Source organism: Cebidichthys violaceus, unplaced genomic scaffold (genome assembly GCF_023349555.1).
Source record: "Cebidichthys violaceus isolate CVI_PGR_0920_01 unplaced genomic scaffold, fCebVio1.0.p SCAF_74, whole genome shotgun sequence".
Lineage (NCBI taxonomy): Eukaryota > Metazoa > Chordata > Actinopteri > Perciformes > Stichaeidae > Cebidichthys > Cebidichthys violaceus.
Genome location: NW_027176958.1, coordinates 1,033,474 through 1,057,320, shown reverse-complemented (window position 1 = coordinate 1,057,320; position 23,847 = coordinate 1,033,474). Strand labels below are relative to the sequence as shown.

Sequence of the window (23,847 nt, the reverse complement as noted above, 5' to 3'; positions counted from 1 at the left end):
GAGGTTTAATTAGAGGCCCTTCGCGATATAAGTGGCAGCAGAATTAGAAAATGGAAAATCAGATACAGCCGGGCAAATTTTCACCGTCGGCGGTTATCAGCTGACAGAACAATTAATCAGTGCGTGCACGTCGTGGAAGGAAATCCTCATCAGGAAGTCATCAGCCGCCATCAGCACTTCCACGCCAATGCATGAGACAAAACACAGGTACAAACAGGTTTGTTTAGGCTCTGCATCTTCCCTCTCTGCATGCATCTGGTGCCATCTGGAGGCAGGAATTCTGACTGTACCAACACGTATCCCACAGGCCAACAGTGATGTCTTTTGGAAAATAATCCTCATAATCTTATTAGTGCCACTTCACTGCTGAATGATATGAATGCAGCTATAAGCACACAAAGGGATGTATGCTAAATGTATGGTAAAACCCATATACTGTATATATTTTATTTTTATATATTTGAGAATATATTGGTCTACTAGAGTACATTTCTTCCCTGATCCTCAAGCATAAACATAACAGCATTCCTTTAATTAAGACAAGGTTGGCAATAAATAAATAACATTTATTTAATTATGACACCTAAATCCCTTCTGGAGATATTACACCTTTTAACCGCTAGGGGTCAGCACTCACTTGAGACCGACTGCGCTCGCGCTCCGTAGACTACTCTTTCTTACTGTTGTTGTGCGTAGGTTTATGTTGCGTTCAGGTACTTCTTGTAAACTTGTTTTTTTCTACAAAGTTTAAACAAATACGGGTTTTCGTGAGCTTTACCATCATATTCCGAATACTTTGGGTCTGGGTTGTCTATAAATTAAAACAAGATAGACGATACGATAAAACTCAAGTCACCATACATACTTTTCGTCACAGATTTGTTAACCTTTAAGGAGTTAAATTCCTAGATTACCGGTGAACCCTGAAGGCAGCGCTTGCTGTAAGCTCACATGCTATCTTGCCATCGCATTGCACGTAGCTAGCCGGATGCTAACATTTACACAACATGGCAAAGTAAAGCAACAGCGTGCTGGTTACGAGCGTAGACTTGCTCCGCTGTAATGAGGACACAACTGTAGTGTCATTATTCCGGTCGTTATTTGTTGAGGAGAAGCTGCCAACATGGTGAAGGAGCAGTTCAGAGAGACGGATGTGGCCAAGAAAATGTGAGTATAGGAGCACTGCTAGCTAACTTTTAACTAGCTAGCTCGCCCGGTTAGCCAGTGTCAGTCAGTCAGTGCTGCAATGTGGCTAATATTGACCACTTTGTTTCTGCACGTTCATAATAAAGAGGATACAGTGCCCCCCCCATGTTGACATTAGAGTTAACGTCAGCTATGATGTGGGGTAGAACGTGGAGTCAATGTGTATATATATATATATATATATATATATATATATATATATATATATATATATATATATATATATATATATATATTTTGTATTGGTTCTTTATTGTTTTTGTTTTTTGTTGCTTTACTCTTTGCATGTGTTTACAGAAGCCACATCTGCTTTGGGATGAAATCTGCTGAACAGATGCGTCAGCAGGCCCACATCCAGGTGGTCAGCAAGAATCTGTACAGCCAAGACACCAAACACACTCCACTAGCCTATGGAGTGTTGGACCACCGCATGGTATGATGCATCGCATGCACACACATACACAAGAAACCAACATGCAACAAGGATGTTGTCGCCCCATCGATGCAGCCCGTGTGGTCCCTCCTCACACTTGCAGGCGCTCACGGCCCCTCTCTTGTCTCTCATGTTTCCCTGCAGGGCACCAGTGAGAAAGACAGACCCTGTTTGACATGCGGGAAGAATCTGGCAGACTGCTTGGGACACTACGGCTACTTGGATCTGGAGCTGCCGTGTTTTCATGTCGGCTATTTTAAAGCCACCATAGGAATCTTACAGGCAGGTTTACAGTGTGTTGCGATGTCACGGTGATTCCACAGCCAACCGTCTGATGTTGTCTTCCGCGATGCATTAGTCGCCGCACGCATTGTGGAAGACAGTGTCAGATGGTTGGCGTACGTTAATAGGGAGATACCTCCATCTGTAATGCCAGCGAGCAGAAATATATTTTTCCTGTAGGTGTCACTAGAGTATCAAAATTAGAACAATATATCACCAATAGGATCATGTTTATCCGGCTTTTATTAGAGTTTTATCCAACTTTCGTATAATGTATGTAAAGTTATTGCTGTTTTCTATATATTTTATATCATTAAACAACTCGACCGTATCTATTTATGTATTCGTAATAACTTGAGCGTTTCTGTGAGAGTCTGTTTCCCTGGCCCTCATTGTGATGCGCTACGTCGTCGTGTCTCCAGATGATTTGTAAGACGTGCTCGAGCATAATGCTGACGAAGGAAGAGAAACTGCAGTTCATGGATTTGTTGAAAAGGCCCAACCTGGCCTATCTCCAGAAGCGAGGGTTGAAGAAGAAGATCTCCGACAAGTGTCGCAAGAGGACAATCTGCCTGAGTTGTGCAGCTTTCAATGGTGAAAAGAGCGATTTTTTTTTTTTTTCATTTTTGATATTTACTTTTCGACACCAACCCTTTTTTGGTGTGTTCCGTCTCGATGTAATAACTGGACAAACTTGAGTCTCCGTGTTTCTTTTTTTCTCTCTCTTCAGGACCAGTGAAGAAGTGTGGCCTGCTGAAGATCATCCATGAGAGGTATAAAACGAACAAGAAGGTGGTGGATGCCTTCGTGTCCGAGTTTCTGCAGTCCTTCGACACTGCCATTGAGCACAACAAAGTGGTGGAACCGTTGCTGACCAGAGCGCAGGTGAACTTTTTTTTCACACCGACTGTGCAGTTGGTGTCGTTAAGTGTTGACTTACAAACTTAAAAAAAAAAAATTCTTATCCCCTCTCCAGGAGAACCTGAACCCTCTGGTGGTGCTGAACATGTTCAAGAGGATCGCCCAAGAAGACATTCCCTTGCTGCTGATGAACCCCGAGGCAGGGAAACCCGCCGACCTCATCCTCACCCGCCTCCTGGTGCCTCCGCTCTGCATACGACCGTCCGTGATCAGCGACCTGAAGTCGGGCACCAACGAGGATGACCTCACCATGAAGCTCACGGAGATAATCTTCCTCAACGATGTCATCAAAAAGGTCGGTGTCTTATCATTGAGGGGGGGCTACTCGCCTTCTATCCTTGTCTTGAATACAGTTCATTGTATTTGACTTTCACGGAGATGACCCACATTAAGGAACTCTATTTGTTTGTATGATTTAGCATCGCATGACGGGGGCGAAGACCCAGATGATCATGGAGGACTGGGACTTCCTCCAGCTGCAGTGTGCTCTTTACATCAACAGCGAGCTTTCTGGCATCCCCCTCAACATGGCGCCCAAGAAATGGACCAGAGGCTTCGTGCAGAGACTCAAGGGGAAGCAAGGTACACTGCATAATACAACCTGTGACACATTGTACGACGTTGTTCAGTAAATGTCAAAAGCGAGAACATGAAAGAGAAAAAAAAATGATTGCTGAGTAAGTACCTGCCAAACACCTACATCCTCCGCTATACAATAGGGAGGGTTAGTGGTTTGCGTGGGTTCTGACATCAGTCGATTTAACCCCTTGAGACACATTTTGAAGTACTTTGTCACTTGGCAGGTATTCATTTTGTACTCAATTCAGTGAAGAAAACTGAGAAGAAGTAGACATTTTGAATTACAGAATGACTGATTTAGCTCCCGTAAAAATTCAGGTCGATTCCGAGGAAACCTGTCGGGAAAGAGAGTGGACTTCTCTGGCAGAACCGTGATTTCCCCCGACCCAAACCTGAGGATCGACGAGGTGGCCGTCCCCGTGCACGTGGCCAAAATCCTGACGTACCCAGAGAGGGTAAGCCTCCCTCTTACTAAACTACACCTTTTTCATGAGAGGAACTAAAGCTACATCTAAATGTGACGCCGTGTTATAGGTGAACAAAGCCAATCTGGAGCTTTTGAGGAAACTGGTCCGCAATGGTCCCGAGGTTCATCCCGGGGCCAACTTCATCCAGAATCGGCACACGCAGATGAAAAGGTCAGACTTTTTTAAAAAAAAAATTTTTTTATACAAAATATAAAACCCAGTAATTCCTTTGCCCCGTGGTTCACACCACCACACAAAGTGTATCGTTTCATTTCGGTCAGGTTTCTGAAATATGGAAACCGGGAGAAGATTGCTCAAGAGCTGAGGTTCGGCGACACGGTGGAAAGGCACATGATAGACGGAGACATCGTCCTCTTCAATCGACAGCCCTCCCTGCACAAGCTCAGCATCATGGCCCACATCGTGAGACATACGCTTACTGATCTTTCTTATGTGTACTGAAGCATCAATGAGGGTGGTTAAATGAGGCTGTTAAGTATCAATTATGTGAGGTTTTTTATATTGTTCTTCACATTCTCAGGCCAGAGTCAAACCTCACAGGACGTTCCGGTTCAACGAGTGTGTGTGCACGCCGTACAATGCCGACTTCGACGGCGATGAAATGAACCTTCATCTGCCTCAGACCGAAGAAGCCAAAGCCGAGGCCCTCGTCCTGATGGGGGTATACATCTCACACACACACACACACACACACACACACACACACACCTACACACACCTACCTATCAGTGTGTTGACGTTCCGCAATGAACAGATGTCTCTGGTAACCGTGGTGTTCGTAGGAAATTGACTTGCACTTTTGACACAAATTATCTTTTCTACCAGACAAAGGCGAATCTTGTCACTCCGAGAAACGGCGAACCTCTGATTGCTGCCATTCAGGACTTTCTGACAGGTCGGTGCGGCGACGTGTGGCAGTCGGTTCACAGTGGTCTGTTTTCATATGATGGGATGGGAGGCCTTCGGGTGCTTTGTCTCGACAGGCGGATATTTTAAAATGTAGCTGTTTTGGATAGGACTCCACTGCTAGTAGCATACTTTTTTGATACTTTTTAAGCAGAATTAAGTGCCTTTGCCGGGAAAAAATAAGTTCAAATAAGTTATGGCTTATTTCGACCTCCTAGGGGCTTACCTCTTGACGCTGAAGGACACCTTCTTTGAAAGATCAAAAGCATGTCAGATAATCGCTTCAATCCTCGTGGGCCAAGATGAAAAAGTCAAGGTCTCTCTCCCCCGCCCGGCTATCATGAAGGTACTGTGCACTCTGGTGAGCTTTTTACATAACTCCTCTTGTTTGTGGCCCGCCGCTAACATTTTGCTCTGTGTGTGTGTGTGTGTGTGTGTGTGTGTGTGTGTGTGTGTGTGTGTGTGTCTCCCTCCATCAGCCCATGACTCTGTGGACGGGCAAACAGATCTTCAGCCTCATTCTGAAGCCAAGCAAGGAATGTCCAGTCAAGGCGAACCTGCGGACCAAGGGCAAACAGTACTGTGGCAAGGGAGAGGATCTCTGTTCTAACGACTCGTGTGAGTTTCTTCAGTACAAACGTCCATAAACGCACCAAATGAAAAGCTTATATTTGGCAAGTTATGAAATGTGTTATGTCCGTTATTTAACCATTTAATGAGAGAGAGAGAGAGAGAGAGAGAGAGAGAGAGAGAGAGAGAGAGAGAGAGAGAGAGAGAGAGAGAGAGAGAGAGAGAGAGAACATAACAGCTATTTGTGTCTTTTTATAGTCTTATTCAGCACAGGTCAGTTTCACTTTTGTGAAATGTAAACATCTGCAATATGTTTCTTATCACCACACTGTTTCCAGTGGGAGTTGATGAACGAGGATTCTTTTGAATAATTTCCAGCTGAACGTCTTCCAGCCTTCACCAACGCCCCCGAGACGCTCGCCCGCTGTGTCTGCTTCTATCCTAATTATATATATATGTATGTATTCTCACGTTTCCCAGTCGTGGTGATCCACAACAGCGAGCTGATGTGTGGCTCTTTGGACAAGGGTACCTTGGGGTCTGGCTCCAAGAAAAACATCTTCTACATCCTGCTGAGAGACTGGGGACAGCTGGAGGCGGCCAACGCCATGTCTCGCCTGGCGAGACTCGCTCCGGTGTATCTATGTAAGGCGTCCTCAGGGACGTAACATTTTGTAACGAAAATTGAGATATCCGTCAATCTTATCACCTGTCAAACAGAAATAGATGATAACAGAATAAGTGACTCTGAAACTGGAGAATCTATAGAGATGCTGATTGCAATTTTTAGTTTTTTTTTAACCCTCAACTTTTAGCCAACCGCGGCTTTTCTATCGGCATTGGCGACGTGACACCTGGCCAGGGTCTGCTGACGGCCAAGCAGGAGCTGCTGGATGACGGTTACCAAAAATGTGACGAATACATCGAAGCGCTGCACACGGGCAAGTTGCAGCAGCAGCCGGGATGCACGGCGGAGGAGACTCTGGAGGTAGGCGTGCATGCATATTCATTATGCATCATCATATTCTTTTAATCAGCCGTGTGCACGCCTCGTACCATGTAAGGTCTTTCGTCCAATACCTTAATTAGCAACTGACACCTTGTCCCCTCATGGCACTGACTGGATGACTCATCAGTGACTCATCAGTGGCGTGAACCTCTTCCTGTTGCAGAAGAACCAGTAATTGATCTTTAAAGTGAATTAGATGAGCGTTGAAGTTTGCGATTTTGGTTTCTCAGAAGTATGTAGACTAGGGTTGCAAAATTCCGGGAATATTCAAAGTTGGAAACTTTTCATGGGAATTAACGGGAATGAACTGTAAATTTTGGGGTAATTTAACTGTATTTACCTTGTCATATGTGACAAGGTAAATACAGTTAAAAATGACATTTTTGACTTAATCCATTTGTAAGTAGTTGGTTTACAGTAGCTGCATTCTTTGCAAAGAAACGCAGCATGTGCTTTAAAATATAGTTTTGAATCATGTTTTTATTGCTCAGCCTTTCATTTGCAGTAATTACTTTTATTTATGATGAAGTCGCCCAACTCGCGCTTTTTGATGGACCCCAACAGCCGTGAATAATGGAGGTGATGGTGTACTTTAGTGTGGACATGCATACATCCTACTGTCACTGCTGTACACAGTTAGCCTACTGTACACAAATAAACGTGTTGTTAAAATGGACATGGCTTCAGTTTACCAAGTAATCAATATGCTAGGTGATGACGAAGACGTTCTATGTTTACGGTTCTGGCAGACAATGTTCCCAACGAGCTGCATCCAGGGTCCAGCTGAGCTAGGCTTGCATAGTCTTGTTCTCAACTACATTTAAGTTCCCTGTTATATGCTTTTGCAAAAAAAAAAAAAAAAGAGGTCAAAATTCCCGAGCTTAATGGAAAGTTTTCGAATATTTACCGAAAATTTTCCGCCCCTTTGCAACCCTAATGTAGACTAATGTTATTAATCTATAATTATATCAACCACTATTGCTGTAGTATCGCATCACAAACAAACCTGCACAACAATGCTGCGATATATCTTAAGAGATCTCACTTTTGCCGGGTACCTGTTGAAATACAGGTGTGTCGAAAATGAGCCGGAATCTTGATTTAAAAGCCAGTTTTGATAGATGCAAGTCTTTTTAGCTGCAATTCATCAAAACTGCACTAACTAGGCGGTCTTTGCCTCTAACAATAAACTTCATGTTTAGAAATAAAGGAACATTTAAATTTAATGTTCTGTCTAAAGACGGAAAAGTTGGGAGAATTTCAAGTTTAATATTTTTATATATATCTCTTTTTTTTTTTTTTAAATATATTTTTTTCACCCGATCACAACGCAAGAAATCAGAGACTGAATAAAATCTATAAGCGCAGACGAACCCGATCCCTTAGAGGAGCAGTCGCTCACCAGAACACCGAAATTATTGGTTATCGAAAAAGACTCGAAAGGCATTCAGACTCCTACAAGCGCCGCTCAGTCGGCGTTTGTGGAATGTTTCAAAAGGCTTCTCGCGTGGTTAATAACATGTTGTTTGCCTTTTTTTGTGTTGCCTGTTTGTCAGCCAACAAGGTTGTTTTATTCAGAACATCTTTCTTAATAGGCTCTCATCTTGAAAGAGCTGTCTGTCATCAGAGACCGAGCTGGCAGCGCCTGCCTCAGGGAGCTCGACAAGAGCAACAGCCCTCTCATCATGGCTCTTTGCGGCTCCAAAGGTAAGCTCACTTGAAAGGAAACTTTAATAATCATTTTAGTTTGGCTCTGTATATTTTCGATTTTTTTTTTTTTTTTTTTTTTTTTTTTTATGAATGCTGAGGCAATGGATGAAACTGGGGGAAACCCCCCATCAGGAGCATCAAAGGATGTCATTTTTCCCCTAATTATCCTTTAATCCTGTACAGACTTTGTTTACTCTGACGGTTGTTAAGTGCTTAGTTAACCACATGTGTGTGTGAGTCAGTCGTTCTACAGGACTGTGATGGCTGAAGTTTCAGTAAAGTGGACTAACGGTGACTTCCAAAATACCAGCAGGAAGTAGATGACTCCTTTTCTTAAGAGGACTCTATGCAGGATGCAAAGTACTGAGTTGCAATGAAAGATGGAGCCGTTGTCATGCCGCTCGAGGAAAATGAGAATAAAGCGTCTTATTGACTAGACGGTGTGGCCTTCTGCTGTAGTCTATCGATATTCACAATCAAGACCGTGCCTTTCTAGTCATGTGGTTAAAAACAAAGAAGGGACAAATTCAGTTACTTACAGAGGAAAGCTTGTGAGACGGGAACAAAAGAAGGATAAAAGCCTTTATTTCTGAGCGGTCCTTCTTTAAAGCAAACCGAATGAATTGGAATCCAAGCGTGTGTTCTGATTTCATTATTATCAACTTCTGGTTTGTTTACCGTATCTCGTGTTTTTCATCCATTTCCTCTACATGTACACACAGGCTCTTTCATCAATATCTCCCAGATGATTGCCTGCGTGGGCCAGCAGGCCATAAGTGGCTCTCGAGTACCTGATGGGTTTGAGAACCGCTCCCTTCCTCACTTTGAAAAGCATTCAAAAGTAAGATCCAGTTCTTGTCTTTATTACTGTGCTGTCTTTTCCCTTTTTTAAAGGGATCATACTTGTTGTAATCGGAATCTGTTTGTTGGGATATACAACCATAGATTAGAGCTATTTGAGCTTTTTGCAAATGGCTACGACGCATTACGTGTTTAAATAGGTCCTGTTTTTATTGACCTGTTTGAATCCTGGTGTGTAGCCGTGGCGTGTCTCACGCGTTTAAGTGTTTTGACGTAGGAACCATTATTTTAACCCAGCATCAGTGCATTCAATTTCTGTTACATCTTTATTTATATCTTTGTTTATCCAACGGCGGCGGGGGGGCACACACACACACACACACACACACACACACACAGGCTCCCTGCTTGAACTTCCGTTCCCGTCTTCCAGCCTGATTTAGCTTCATCATTTCATTAAATTGATACTAAACCTAACTAAGTAGTCTTGTTGTTTTAACCTAACTAAGTAGTCTTGTTGTTTTAACCTAACTAAGTAGTTTTGTGGTCTCAACCTAACTAAGTAGTTTTGTTGTCTCAACCTAACTAAGTAGTCTTGTTGTCTCAACCTAACTAAGTAGTCTTGTTGACTCAACCTAACTAAGTAGTCTTGTTGTCTCAACCTAACTAAGTAGTCTTGTTGTTTTAACCTAACTAAGTAGTCTTGTTGTCTCAACCTAACTAAGTAGTCTTGTTGTTTTAACCTAAGTAGTCTTGTTGTTTTAACCTAAGTAGTCTTGTTGTTTTAACCTAACTAAGTAGTCTTGTTGTCTCAACCTAACTAAGTAGTCTTGTTGTTTTAACCTAACTAAGTAGTCTTGTTGTTTTAACCTAAGTAGTCTTGTTGTCTCAACCTAACTAAGTAGTCTTGTTGTTTTAACCTAACTAAGTAGTCTTGTTGTCTCAACCTAACTAAGTAGTCTTGTTGTCTCAACCTAACTAAGTAGTCTTGTTGTCTCAACCTAACTAAGTAGTCTTGTTGTTTTAACCTAACTAAGTAGTCTTGTTGTCTCAACCTAACTAAGTAGTCTTGTTGTCTCAACCTAACTAAGTAGTCTTGTTGTCTCAACCTAACTAAGTAGTCTTGTTGTTTTAACCTAACTAAGTAGTCTTGTTGTCTCAACCTAACTAAGTAGTCTTGTTGTTTTAACCTAACTAAGTAGTCTTGTTGTCTCAACCTAAAGAGTAGTCTTGTTGTCTCAACCTAACTAAGTAGTCTTGTTGTCTCAACCTAAAGAGTAGTCTTGTTGTTTTAACCTAACTAAGTAGTTTTGTTGTCTCAACCTAACAGACTTGTGTGACTTACTCATAATAATTAATGTTGTTCCTGTTATGATGTCATTTATTTTGTTTTTATTGTATCTACTTCTATTGTTTCTGTTCTTACCTTGTAAAGTGTCTTTGAGCACCTTTTTTAAAGGGCTATACAAATACAATGTATTATTATTATTAATGTGATATATATGTATGTATGTATGTATGTGTGTGTGTATATGTATATATACAAAAAAAGATGCATTGAAATACATGTTTAGACGTGGATTATCATGGCTCTGGTCAAAGTCTTAGAGGCTCATTTTCCGTGTTTCAAGAATCCCCAGCAGGCCTGCTTCACTGCTTCACGGCTTAATGTTCTTCCTACAGCTGCCTGCTGCGAAAGGCTTTGTGGCCGACAGCTTCTACTCCGGCCTGACACCCACCGAGTTCTTTTTCCACACCATGGCTGGCAGGGAGGGTCTGGTGGACACTGCTGTGAAAACTGCAGAGACGGGATACATGCAGGTAACGCCTGAAGATCTTTCCCCCCCGGGGTTCACTCCTGTTGCCATGCTGACGCCGCGTATCTGAATGAAAGGACGTGTCCATCTGCAGTGTCCTTCACACTTAGTAGTAACTATTCTGCTGCACAAACTTATAATACTGTGTTTCCAGCCTATAAGCTTCTTTTGGAACAAAACACCCAATACAGGCGACTGTAGAGGGGCAGTTAATTATCAGACGTCTTTAACTAGACGTGCATAACTGTTCTACATTGGTGCCACTTCAACGTTTTGCATGGTATGCTGGGACTTTTCTGACAACAGAGAGCATTCTTTAATTATCAATTATCGTTTAATCTGTAATGCAATACATTTTTGGAAAATGACTACCAAATATAGTTCATAGAGCCCACATTACATAACATTTGGATGTTTTACAAACGAAAGAACAAAAAAATTCAAAATTTTTTTGTTTTTGTTCTTTCGTCTGAAACATTTTGTTTCAGATGGATGTTTAGCTGTCCGGGTCGTGACTTCAGTGTGTTTTTATTCACTCTCACCGCTCTCATATTTTTCCATCTTTCTAATGTAACATTTTGTCTAAAAAATAAAATAAGAAATACCCAGGAGGACATCCCTCCGTATATATATATTACCAGCAGTCCAAAACCCAAAGACATTCAATCTAAAATGGTTCACTGAAAAGCAGAAATCCTCGCATGTGGAAGCTGCAATTGGTGAATATTTTCATTTTTACTTAAATGACAAATAGATTATCAATAATAAAACAATAGAGCACTTAATTAGGTTGCATCTCTGATGTATTTTCGCACATATGCCTGAACCCAAAGTATACTTTCAGGTCAAGTCAGATGCTTTTTTTCACTGTGATATGTTTCTTGTGTTCCTGCTCATGCTTGCTTGGACAGAGGCGTCTGGTCAAGTCCCTGGAAGATCTGTGCTCGCAGTACGACCTGACGGTGCGCAGCTCCACCGGCGACATCATCCAGTTCATTTATGGCGGCGATGGTCTGGATCCAGCTGCCATGGAGGGAAAGGATGAGCCGCTGGAGTTTCAGAGAGTCCTGGACAACATCCGGGTGAGAGGAGAGCTTTCGGGCCTGCTTTGCTCGGCGTTCTTTTCCTTCTTCTTGCCTGCTGTTTTTCTTCCTCAGCCTTGCTTTCCTTTGGTCTCATACGTCCGTATCTGAACTTTCATGGACTATTTTAATGCCGGTGCTCTGGGAGGGAAAAACATTTTATCCTCCTGCTGCGGTGAGCCGACTGCCCGCTTCAGAAGCCGCTCATTAGCAGAGAAGCTTTTCATGCGGAAATGGACAAATTACAGCAAATAGATTTTTTTCTCAGAAATACGTCAGCATATCCAGGCAACTAAAAGTTTACATTAATTTCCCCCGGTGGGAAAGTGGCTGAGTTATTTGATCAATAGATTCTAATAGATGTTCTGGTTTACTCGATCTATTGGCCGTCGTCGACGTCCTTCTTTTTAAATCAACAAAACCTCCTCGGTCTGTACATATTCGTATCCGTTATCGGGTTTAGATGCTGTAGTTCCCAGCTGTTTCCGTGTGTTCTCCTTATTACAGTGGGATTAGCAGTCTGCAATCTGAAATGTCACCTGTGTTTACCGCAGTGACTGGTGATTGAGACGAGACTGATCCCAGAGAATGTGAGCTCTGCAGGAGAACCACCTGCTCCGTGTTGCTGTTATGTTTATTTATATGGTGCATTTCAAACCAATTCAAATGACATGAAGGAATAATAAAGGAGTTATCAATCATAGTAAAAGAGCAACAGTTATTAATTACGTCTGTCCGCTTCATCGGTTTACAGTAAAGCGATTACATCCATCTATCAAGAGGTTAGAGGACATGTAATGGTACAAGCAATTGTAGTGATTTTATTTTGTTTAAAAGCAAAATAAAAGCACTTGCTAGTAAATGGAGATCAGATATGACATAAGTAGGTGATTTTTCTGTAAGCGTTGGGGCGAGTAGTTTCAGATGCAGCGAAACGACTACAATTACCTTCTTTTTGATCCTCTCCGTTCCCCCGCAGGCGATCCACGGGTGTCCAGACGAGCCTGCGCTCAGTCAGAACGAGCTGGTCCTCACCGCCGACGCCATCACCAAGAGAGTCGACTTCTTGTGCTGCAAAGGCAGCTTCTTGGAGGTAGGGGTCCGTCGAAGTTTTCTCTCCCGATACGTTTTTGTTTTTTTTTATTTACGAAAAAGTTCTCCGCAACTACCTGCCGTCAAAAGACTCTCTCAAGAGCTCAAAACTTCTACTATCGAGTAGCTTGTCGATGTTAAACGATCACTGAAATGTGTCTTCAAGTCGTCGCTTCAGGTAAGTTCACTAGGTAATGAGAGAAGGATGCGTCTTTGGTGTCTTGCAAAGTTAAGACATCCAAACAACAATTCTGGATTTGCACCAAAAAAAGGCCTTCTGAGTACGAATGTATAGTTTTTAAAAATGTCTCGGTAATTTCATATTTTTCTCTCCTACAGACTGATACTCCTGTTTGAGTAAAGTTTGCTAAAAACTGTCAAACTTTAGTCAAACAGGATTATTTCTTCCTGAATTTATACACATTCAGTGCACTACTTATTGTATTTACGTGGGGATTTTATCAAAATAAACTACAGTGCTCCTGTCCACCATAATAAAAGAACATGTGACGGTAACAACGGTGTAGCTCACTGATGTGTTTTTAATAGTTTTGGGCAGAGACCAATAGCTTGTAACAGGCTTTGGCTATGCTTGTTGACAATAATTAAACATTTCCACAGTTTATATTTTCTGCCCGTCCAGCTGCAGAAAACACAAGAATTATTTCACCAAAACGCAACAGATGGATGCACAAAGAAACGTCCATGAAAAATCAAAAGTTGAGGCAAAACACCCACACGTCCACACGTATTTTAAGGTCGATATTCAACACTTATTTGAAAAAGCAGCTTTTTTTTTTTTTTTCTTTTCTTGACTGATTATCAGGTCTGGTGAATGGTGCAGACAGAAAACCTTCCACCTCCTGTGGTTATTATGCAACGCCTCCACACTCATGAGTACAAAAGAAAACTTTACTTTATATCCTGTCGGCTTTTGACAGCGTGCTGTAATAAGGAATTACATGGCAGCAAAAAATCAAGTCAAGAGCCATTTGCCTGCAGTTACTCATGTGAACCTTCCCCCCCCCCCCTTTTTTTTTTTTTTTTTTTTGTGAAGGAGTTAACTGACACAGGCTCAGAGAAGTACCTGGAGGTATAGTGACCGAGCATGCTGGATTGCGGTTTAACCGATTCGAGAATGTTGTGACAACAAGACCTTGAACAGATTATGTATTTAATAACCACATTGTTGCTATTTCAAAAGCCCCTCGTCATTCGTGCTTTCACATCTGACCGCTCTCTTTAAAGCAAAGCTGGTGTTTTTGTCTTTTAAAGAGTTTTGCTCGATGTGATTTACTGGGTCATGCCTTTACCGTAATATCTATAATAACTGCATGACAGTGTGTCGTGTCAAACAGCATACAGTTTGGTCATCCCGAAAGATACTCCTGTGAAATTGTTGATTTATTTTCCCTCAACTTTTTTTTTTTTTTCTTTTTTTTTTTTTTTTAGGAGATCAAGAAATTTGTCAAGAGTATCTCAGAACGGATCAAGAAGACCAGAGACAAGTACGGAATCAACGACAACGGCACCAGCGAGGTAGGCGCCGCACGGCTGTATGCAGCCGTATCCTGAAGCTCCGCTACCTTCTGAAACCTAATCGCTCGTCGCTACCGTTTTGTGTTGCAGCCCAAAGTTCTCTATCAGCTGGACCGCATAACCCCCACCCAGCTGGAGAAGTTCCTCGAAACCTGCAGAGACAAGTACATGAGGTACGACTTTATGTCTTATTCTACGGCTCATCGTCTTTTTGTTTGGTGCACATTTTCAGCAAAACAGGAGCAGATTGATGTCCCCATGCTGCCAGAAGACACTGAACTGTAAACAGCATACTTTTGGGACAACACAAATTTTGCCTGTGGTAATAGAAAGTAATAGTGGGGAAAAGACAAATGAGCTGCTGAATATGTTCCCGAGTTCCTCTAAGTAGAAACCATCCTACGGGTTCGGGCTATGCTGCAAAATGACTGGTTCTAATGAAGTGTTGTCGAACCACGTCAGAGGGCAACTGTCAAATAGTGTGACGAGAGAAGACGACGACCTTTTTAACCTAGACGGCAGCCGCGTGAAGTGGCCGAGAATGTGAGATTGTCAGTTTCGCAATTGAGAAATGTCACTCACATCCACAAATGTCAAATTCACGGTGACAACAGAGTAACAGGCCGGATCCCCTAATTATCCGGTCTGTGCCGAATTTCATGGCAATCCATCGAGTAGTTGTTGAGAGACAGGCTGCCAATCCCCAGATTTAATTAAAATATGAAATAGATAAATGATAAGATAAATGCGTTGGTAATGCTTCCAGCCGATTCTGTAGGAGTAGATTATCTAGTTATCTTTATTTAATCCCCACATGCACACTCCTCTGTACAGTCATCTGAGGGCTGTTGAGATGACGATGACGTCCGTAGAATAATTGCCAATCTTCTCTCAGTTTATTGAAGGCTGCGTCGGCTCTCTCTCTCTCTCTCTCTCTCTCTCTCTCTCTCTCTCTGATCATTCCTTTGTTCGCACAGAGCCCAGATGGAGCCCGGCTCAGCAGTAGGGGCCCTGTGTGCCCAGAGCATCGGAGAGCCCGGCACTCAGATGACTCTGAAAACCTTCCACTTCGCCGGTGTGGCGTCCATGAACATCACTCTGGGGGTGCCTCGCATCAAAGAGATCATCAACGCCTCCAAGAACATCAGGTAGGCTATTTAATTAGGTTTCCTTATAGGTTTCCCTTTTTTAATATTTGAGCAGAAGAAGAAAGATGGAAGCAATTACCGTGTTTGACATTTGCATTTTTAGAAAGTTTTGGAGCTCGAAGTGGCCGTAGCTACTTTTAATGAAGCATCCATGGTTTAGACACTGAATTAGGGCATTTAGTTGTATCTTCGTTGTGTCTTCGTCACGCCCCCCTCACTTGTTTTGAATAAATCCATTGAAAGCCCTCTCCTCGCCACTCAGCACCCCTATAATCACGGCTCATTTGGATGTGGAAGAAGACGCCGACTTCGCCAGGCTGGTGAAGGGAAGGATCGAGAAAACTCTACTCGGAGAGGTATTCGACCAGCGGCGCATTTTAATAAACGCGGCGTTTTCCCCCTTTTGTATACGCCAGTAGTTTCAACAGAGTCATTCAGAGTATGAAGCCGACGTCTCTCTCTTGCTTCTCTGCAGATCTCCGAGTACATAGAGGAGGTTTTTCTACCTGACGACTGCTTCATCCTGGTGAAGTTGTCACTGGAGAGAATAAGGCTGCTGCGGCTGGAGGTATCACGGTTTCTTTTCTTTTTACTGACACATTGTTGGAATACTTCAAATTTATCCCCAACTTACTTTCATACCCATACATTGATTTAAAGAGGAATTCTAGTTTGTTACAACCTGGCTCTTATTTTTGTAGGTTTTGGCTTTAATTTCCATAATACACTCACAGCTTATTGAGCGTGCTACACTATAGATTAGGGCTTTTGTGTTGCGCGTTAATCACTACGGTAGCTGTGCCTCTGATTTGAGTTTTTCGTCTTTCAGGTAAATGCAGAAACGGTGCGTTACTCCATCTGCATGTCTAAACTGCGAGTGAAACCGGGCGACATCGCTGTGCACGGCGAGGCGGTGGTGTGCGTGTCTCCGCGAGAGAACAACAAAAGCTCCATGTACTACGTGCTGCAGTCGTTGAAAGAGGAACTTCCTAAGGTGATCGGTGAATTGATGATTGGAAAACTGTTTGTTTCTAAAGCGCTGATCAGTAAAGAGGGAGGAGTATGAACGTGCGGTGCTTAAAAAAAAAAAGTAAATGTGTGCATTGTCTTTCTTCTTCTTCTTTTTTTTTTTTCTTTTTTTTAACTGTTTCCAATTTCTCCCGTGGAAAGGTGGTGGTTCAAGGCATACCGGAGGTTTCCCGAGCGGTCATTCACATTGACGAACAGAGCACCAAGACCATGTACAAACTCCTGGTGGAGGGGGACAACCTGAGGGCCGTCATGGCAACGCACGGAGTGAACGGAAGCAGGACCACGTCAAACAACACTTACGAGGTAATCCGTAACGGGAGATCGAAACCCCGGTGGGGCCGAAGCTTGGATTGGAGCCCTGCATGCGTCCTTTATTTGGTTCCACATCTGCCGCCTCATTATCCACGCCGTCGTCTCATTTCTAGGTCGAGAAGACGTTGGGTATTGAGGCAGCGAGATCCACCATCATCAACGAGATCCAGTACACCATGACGAACCACGGAATGAGCATTGACCGCCGTCACGTCATGCTTCTAGCAGATCTCATGTCCTACAAGGTGTGAGCAGTCTAAATCTTGATGTTTCTTCAATGTGTGTGTGTGTGTGTGTGTGTGTGTGTGTGTGTGCGTGTGTGCGTGTGTGCGTGTGGTTAGAGCTCTTTTCACCTGTGTGCATACTGTCTTAAAAGGGGGAGATTCTGGGAATTACCAGGTTCGGTTTGGCCAAAATGAAGGAGAGCGTCCTCATGCTGGCCTCCTTCGAGAAAACAGCTGATCATCTCTTCGACGCCGCCTACTTTGGACAAAAGGACTCAGTCTGTGGTAAAGTGACGCTTCATCTCTGCAGTGAAATTGACCCTTGACCCCCTTTTGTCTTAATTGGGCCTTGACGTTTTGCCGCGTTCCTGTTCCAGGTGTGTCCGAGTGCATCATTATGGGGATTCCGATGAATATCGGAACGGGACTGTTCAAACTGCTACACAAGGCTGACAAGGATCCGTCTCCGGTCAAAAGGCCGCTCCTCTTCGACAGCGCAGACTTCCACATACCTCTGATCACATAGCAGCAAGGAAGGCTGAGAGAGAGCCCGCTGTCTAAAGACCTCTTGTGCCTGCCAAAGTGTCAAATGATTTCCCTTTTTGTTGGGATCAAAAACTAAATATATCGTTTTGAGGGGCGGACTGTGAGGACCCTGCATTCATTGTTTGCATTGAGAAGTAGTGGACTTGCTTATTATTTCAGTTATCTGTGAGGAGATTACAGAAAACTTCAGATGCGTTGGTGTTCTTTTTACTTGTTTGATCAACGGTGTGTTTCCTCTGTTGTTAAGATGTTTCATAATCTTACTCTCCCTCAATGTAACGGCACTGAACACGTGTGCAGCAGACGTAAAGATGACCTCTTAATCATGAAGCAGACCTGATGTCTTCAGGTTCGGCACTTAGTTTTACATTATACTAAGAACTGCTTGTTTTTAGCCTTGCAGCTTCGAGACGTCTTTTCTAAAAAAAACAACAACTGCTGTTTTCATACAAGAATCGGATCAGCGATGGTTCATCAGGTTGGCTTCCTGTTTAAAAGCCTATTCATGTAATAATGTATATAATGTAATAAAATATATGACCCAGGAATCGGGTTTTTTTTTTCCATCAGTTAATCTCACAGATGCATCTGAACATTGTAAACCAGTTTTTGAGAGATGCTCTGCACAGTAGTTCAGATTGTATGAGTGTTTGCCACACTTTGATCTGTTGTCACATGGGCCTCATGTCCCCCAACTAAATCCTTTTTGATTACTTCTCACTGATACTTGACTGGTTCTGGAGGCATATGTAGAAAACCTGGTGATTCTGACTTTTTTTTTTATGTCGTACTATATTATGTAATTTTTTATGACTTTCTTCATAACATCCTGTGCCATGACTTTTTAAATGAATTATTTTATGACGTGCTATAAAGTGACTTTTTTTTAAGGCTTAATATCCAATGACAATTTCTATGATTTTCTTATGACATACCATATTACTTTTTAATGCCATACTATACTATGGCTTTTTATGACATTCGAAACTATGACTTTAAATATTCTATGATGTACTGTGCAATGAGTTTCGATGGCATGTAGTAAACTGACCTTTTTCTCAAATTGTTAATGGCATACAATACTATGACTTTTTTTGGACATACTATGACGGTTTTCGACATACAATTCTAAAAAAATGTATGAATGATGCTATACTATGACTTTTTCATGACAATACTCTGAATATGATATTACAGTATATTTTTTGACATTCTATACAAGCTTTTTTCAACATGCTATACTATGACTTATGATTTTTTTTACATGAATGCCTATTTTTATGACTGACTTTTTTCAACATAAACCTCTTTTCAACCTTTTTTATGTATTTCTTATGACTTTTTTCAACATGCTATACTATGACTTTTTTTAAGACTTGCTATATAGAATGTCAAAAAAGTGTATATATATATATAGTAAATATTAATGCGTTTAAAATAATTCCTTACACATTTAAGTACTTTAGCTCACCTGGTAGAACAAGCGTTTCAAGACCATGTCCTGAATCACAATAACAGGTTCGGAACCTGCATGTCCCGTCCCTTAAAACATGTCACCGTAAACCATAGAAAGAACTTGTCAACATATTATGTTATATAATATGACTTTTTTCGACACGCTATACTATGACTTTTTTCGACACGCTATACTATGACTTTTTTCGACACGCTATACTATGACTTTTTTCGACACGCTATACTATGACTTTTTTCGACACGCTATACTATGACTTTTTTCGACACGCTATACTATGACTTTTTTCGACACGCTATACTATGACTTTTTTCGACATGCTATACTATGACTTTTTCAACATGCTATACTATGACTTTTTTAAGACTTGCTATATAGAATGTCAAAAAAGTGTAGTGTGTTGAAAAAGTCATAGTACAATCACAGCATTACGTATCAAATAGTCATACCATATTAGTAATGCAATATTAATGTGTTTAAAATAATGCCTTACACATTTAAGTACTTTAGCTCACCTGGTAGAACAAGCGTTTTAAGACCATGTCCTGAATCACAATAACAGGTTCGGAACCTGCATGTCCCGTCCCTTAAAACATGTCACCGTAAACCATAGAAAGAACTTGTCAACATATATTATGTTATATACTATGAATTTTTTTGACATGCTATACTATGACCGTTTTTTTCACTTTTTTCGACATGCTATACTATGACTTTTTTCGACACGCTATACTATGACTTTTTTCGACATGCTATACTATAACTTTTTTCAACATGCTATACTATGACTTTTTTAAGACTTGCTATATAGAATGTCAAAAAAGTGTAGAGTGTTGAAAAAAGTCATAGTACAATCATAGCATTACATATCAAATAAAGTCATACCATAATAGTAATGCTGTATTAATCCGTTAAAAATTATTCCAGACACACTTGAGTCCTTTAGCTCACCTGGTAGAACAAGCATTTAAAGACCATGTGCTAAGTCTTAATGATAGGTTCGGAACCTGCATGTCCTGTCCCTTACAACATCTCTCACCATAAACTATAGAAAGAAATTGTCAACATATATTATGTTTAAAACATTGTCTTTCTCGCCGCAGCTAAAAGTTTCCTATCAGCTGGACCGCATAAACCTCACCCACCTACGCTGGAGAAGTTCCTTGAAACCTGCAGAGACGAGTACATGAGTTACGACACGCCTCGTCTTATTCTACGGCTCATTGTCTTTGTTTGATACACACTTTCAGCAAAACGGTAGTTTTTTTTAAAAGGAGCAGATTGATTTTAAGTACGCCACGCACCCAAAAGTTTTGTTGTATGCTGCAAGAAGACACTGAACTGCAGATATCTGTAAACAACATATCCTAACCATCCTGAGGGTTAGGGTTATGCTGCAAAATGACTAGTTCTAATGAAGTTTTGTCGAATCACATCAGAGGGCAACTATCAAATAGTGTGACGAGAGACGATAACCTTTAAATATGAGGATAACGGCAGGCATTTTCAGTCAGTTCAAGAGTTAAAACCCTGCTTACTTTCTCACCTCTGCACAGCTAGACAGTAGCTGCATGAAGTGGGCGAGAATGTCAGATTGTCAGTTTCACAAAAGCGACAATTGAGAAATGTCACTCGCATCCACAAATGTCAAATTCATGGTGACAACAGAGTAAAAGACTGGATCCCCTAATTATCCGGCTCCCTAATGGTTCATCTGGGACCAACGGATGGCTGCACTAAATTTCGTGGCAATCCATCGAGTAGTTGTTGACAGATTGACAGCCTGCCACTGCATCCAAACCAACTGTGTTGGCTCTGGAAATGCTATATTTGTAACCAGATTTTCACTTTTGTAAGATTTGTTTTTAAGCTCTTTATTCCCCAGATTCAATTAAAATATGAAATAGATAAATAATAAGCTATATGCGTTGGTAATGCTTCCAGCAGATTCTGTTGTAGGAGGAGTAGATAATCTTTATTCAATTCCCCACATGGACACTCCTCTGTACAGTCATCTGAGGGCTATTGAGATGACGATGACGTCCGTAGAATAATTGCAAATTTTCTCTTGATTGTCAGTTTAATGAAGGCTGTGTCAGCTCTCTCTCTCTCTCTCTCTCTCTCTCTGATCATTCCTTTATTCGCACAGAGCCCAGATGGAGCAGCAGTAGGGGCCCTGTGTGCCCAGAGCATCGGACAGCCCGGCACTAAGATGACCCTGAAAACCTTCCACTTCGCCGATGCGGCGTCCATGAACATCACTCTGAGGGTGCCTCGCATCAAAGACTGTGAGGACACTGCATTCATTTTACAAAGCAAGTTTGTTAGCATTGAGAAGTAGTGGAATTGCTTATTATTTCAGTGAGGAGGTTACAGAAAACTCCAGATGCTTTGGTGTTCTTTTTTCGACCTTTTTACTTGTTTGATCAACCGTGTGTTTCCTCTGTTGTTAAGATGTTTCATAATCTTACTCTCCCTCAATGTAACGGCACTGAACAAGTGTGCAGCAGACGTAAAGATTACCTCTTAATCATGAAGCAGACTTGATGTCTTCAGGTTTGGCACTTAGTTTTACATTATACTAAGAACTGCTTGTTTTTAGCCTTGCAGCTTCGAGACGTGCTATACTCTGACTTTTTTCAAGATGCTATACTATGACTTTTTTGACATGCTATACTCTGACTTTTTTCAAGATGCTATACTATGACTTTTTTGACATGCTATACTATGACTTTTTTCAAGATACTATAATATGACTTTTTTCAACATGCTATACTATGACTTTTTTCAACACGCTATATTATGACTTTTTTCAAGATGCTATACTATGACTTTTTTCGACATGCTATACTATGACTTTTTTCGGCATGCTATACTATGACTTTTTTCGGCATGCTATACTATGACTTTTTTCGACATGCTATACTATGACTTTTTTCAAGATGCTATACTATGACTTTTTTCGACATGCTATAATATGACTTTTTTCGACATGCTATACTATCACTTTTTTCGACATGCTATACTATGACTTTTTTCAACATGCTTATACTATGACTTTTTTCAACATGCTATACTATGACTTTTTTCGACACGCTATACTATGACTTTTTTCGACACGCTATACTATGACTTTTTTCGACACGCTATACTATGACTTTTTTCGACACGCTATACTATGACTTTTTTCGACACGCTATATTATGACTTTTTTCAAGATGCTATACTATGACTTTTTTCGACATGTTATATTATGACTTTTTTCAAGATGCTATACTATGACTTTTTTCGACATGCTTATACTATGACTTTTTTCGACATGCTATGGTATGACTTTTTTCAACATGCTATACTATGATTTTTTTTGACATGCTATACTATGACTTTTTTGACATGCTATACTATGACTTTTTTCGACATGCTATACTATGACTTTTTTGACATGCTATACTATGACTTTTTTCAACATGCTTATACTATGACTTTTTTCGACATGCTATACTATGACTTTTTTCGACATGCTATGGTATGACTTTTTTCGACATGCTATACTATGACTTTTTTCAACACGCTATACTATGACTTTTTTCGACATGCTATACTATGACTTTTTTCAACACGCTATAATATGACTTTTTTCAACACGCTATACTATGACTTTTTTCGACATGCTATACTATGACTTTTTTTGACATGCTATACTATGACTTTTTTCAACATGCTATGCTATGACTTTTTTCGACATGCTATACTATGACTTTTTCGACATGCTATACTCTGACTTTTTCAACATGCTATACTATGACTTTTTTCAACATGCTATGCTATGACTTTTTTCGACATGCTATACTATGACTTTTTCAACATGCTATACTATGACTTTTTCGACATGCTATACTATGACTTTTTTCAACACGCTATACTATGACTTTTTTCAACATGCTATAATATGACTTTTTTCGACATGCTATACTATGACTTTTTTCGACATGCTATACTATGACTTTTTTCGACATGCTATGGTATGACTTTTTTCAACACGCTATATTATGACTTTTTTCAAGATGCTATACTATGACTTTTTTCAACACGCTATACTATGACTTTTTTCGACATGCTATATTATGACTTTTTTCAACATGCTATATTATGACTTTTTTCAACATGCTATACTATGACTTTTTTCAACATGCTATACTATGACTTTTTTCAACACGCTATACTATGACTTTTTTCGACATGCTATACTATGACTTTTTTCGACATGCTATACTATGACTTTTTTTGACATGCTATGGTATGACTTTTTTGACATGCTATACTATGACTTTTTTTGACATGCTATGGTATGACTTTTTTGACATGCTATACTATGACTTTTTTTGACATGCTATACTATGACTTTTTTCGACATGCTATACTATGACTTTTTTCGACATGTTATACTATGACCTTTTTCGACATGCTATACTATGACTTTTTTCGACATGCTATACTATGACTTTTTTCAACACGCTATACTATGACTTTTTTCCACACGCTATACTATGACTTTTTTCGACACGTTATACTATGACTTTTTTCGACATGCTATATTATGACTTTTTTCGACATGCTATATTATGACTTTTTTCAAGATGCTATACTATGACTTTTTTCGACATGCTATACTATGA

At 40.8% G+C, this 23,847-nt stretch overlaps 1 protein-coding gene across 1 annotated transcript; it reads left to right on the top strand.

Moving 5' to 3' along the window:
* Window positions 1–972: 972 nt before the first annotated feature.
* Window positions 973–18,245, top strand: polr3a (polymerase (RNA) III (DNA directed) polypeptide A). The gene is made up of 31 exons (XM_068736953.1): window positions 973–1,167; window positions 1,504–1,639; window positions 1,784–1,921; window positions 2,344–2,515; window positions 2,652–2,806; window positions 2,898–3,137; window positions 3,262–3,424; window positions 3,740–3,876; window positions 3,956–4,059; window positions 4,170–4,311; window positions 4,430–4,570; window positions 4,735–4,804; window positions 5,034–5,161; window positions 5,295–5,433; window positions 5,866–6,030; window positions 6,201–6,373; window positions 7,990–8,101; window positions 8,827–8,945; window positions 10,589–10,726; window positions 11,634–11,804; window positions 12,784–12,897; window positions 14,349–14,435; window positions 14,526–14,608; window positions 15,413–15,583; window positions 15,846–15,939; window positions 16,059–16,151; window positions 16,413–16,577; window positions 16,754–16,918; window positions 17,041–17,172; window positions 17,304–17,436; window positions 17,529–18,245. The coding sequence occupies exons 1-31, from the start codon at window positions 1,124–1,126 to the stop codon at window positions 17,675–17,677; spliced, it is 4,173 nt and encodes a 1,390-aa protein (XP_068593054.1). The 5' UTR covers window positions 973–1,123; the 3' UTR covers window positions 17,678–18,245.
* Window positions 18,246–23,847: the final 5,602 nt, after the last annotated feature.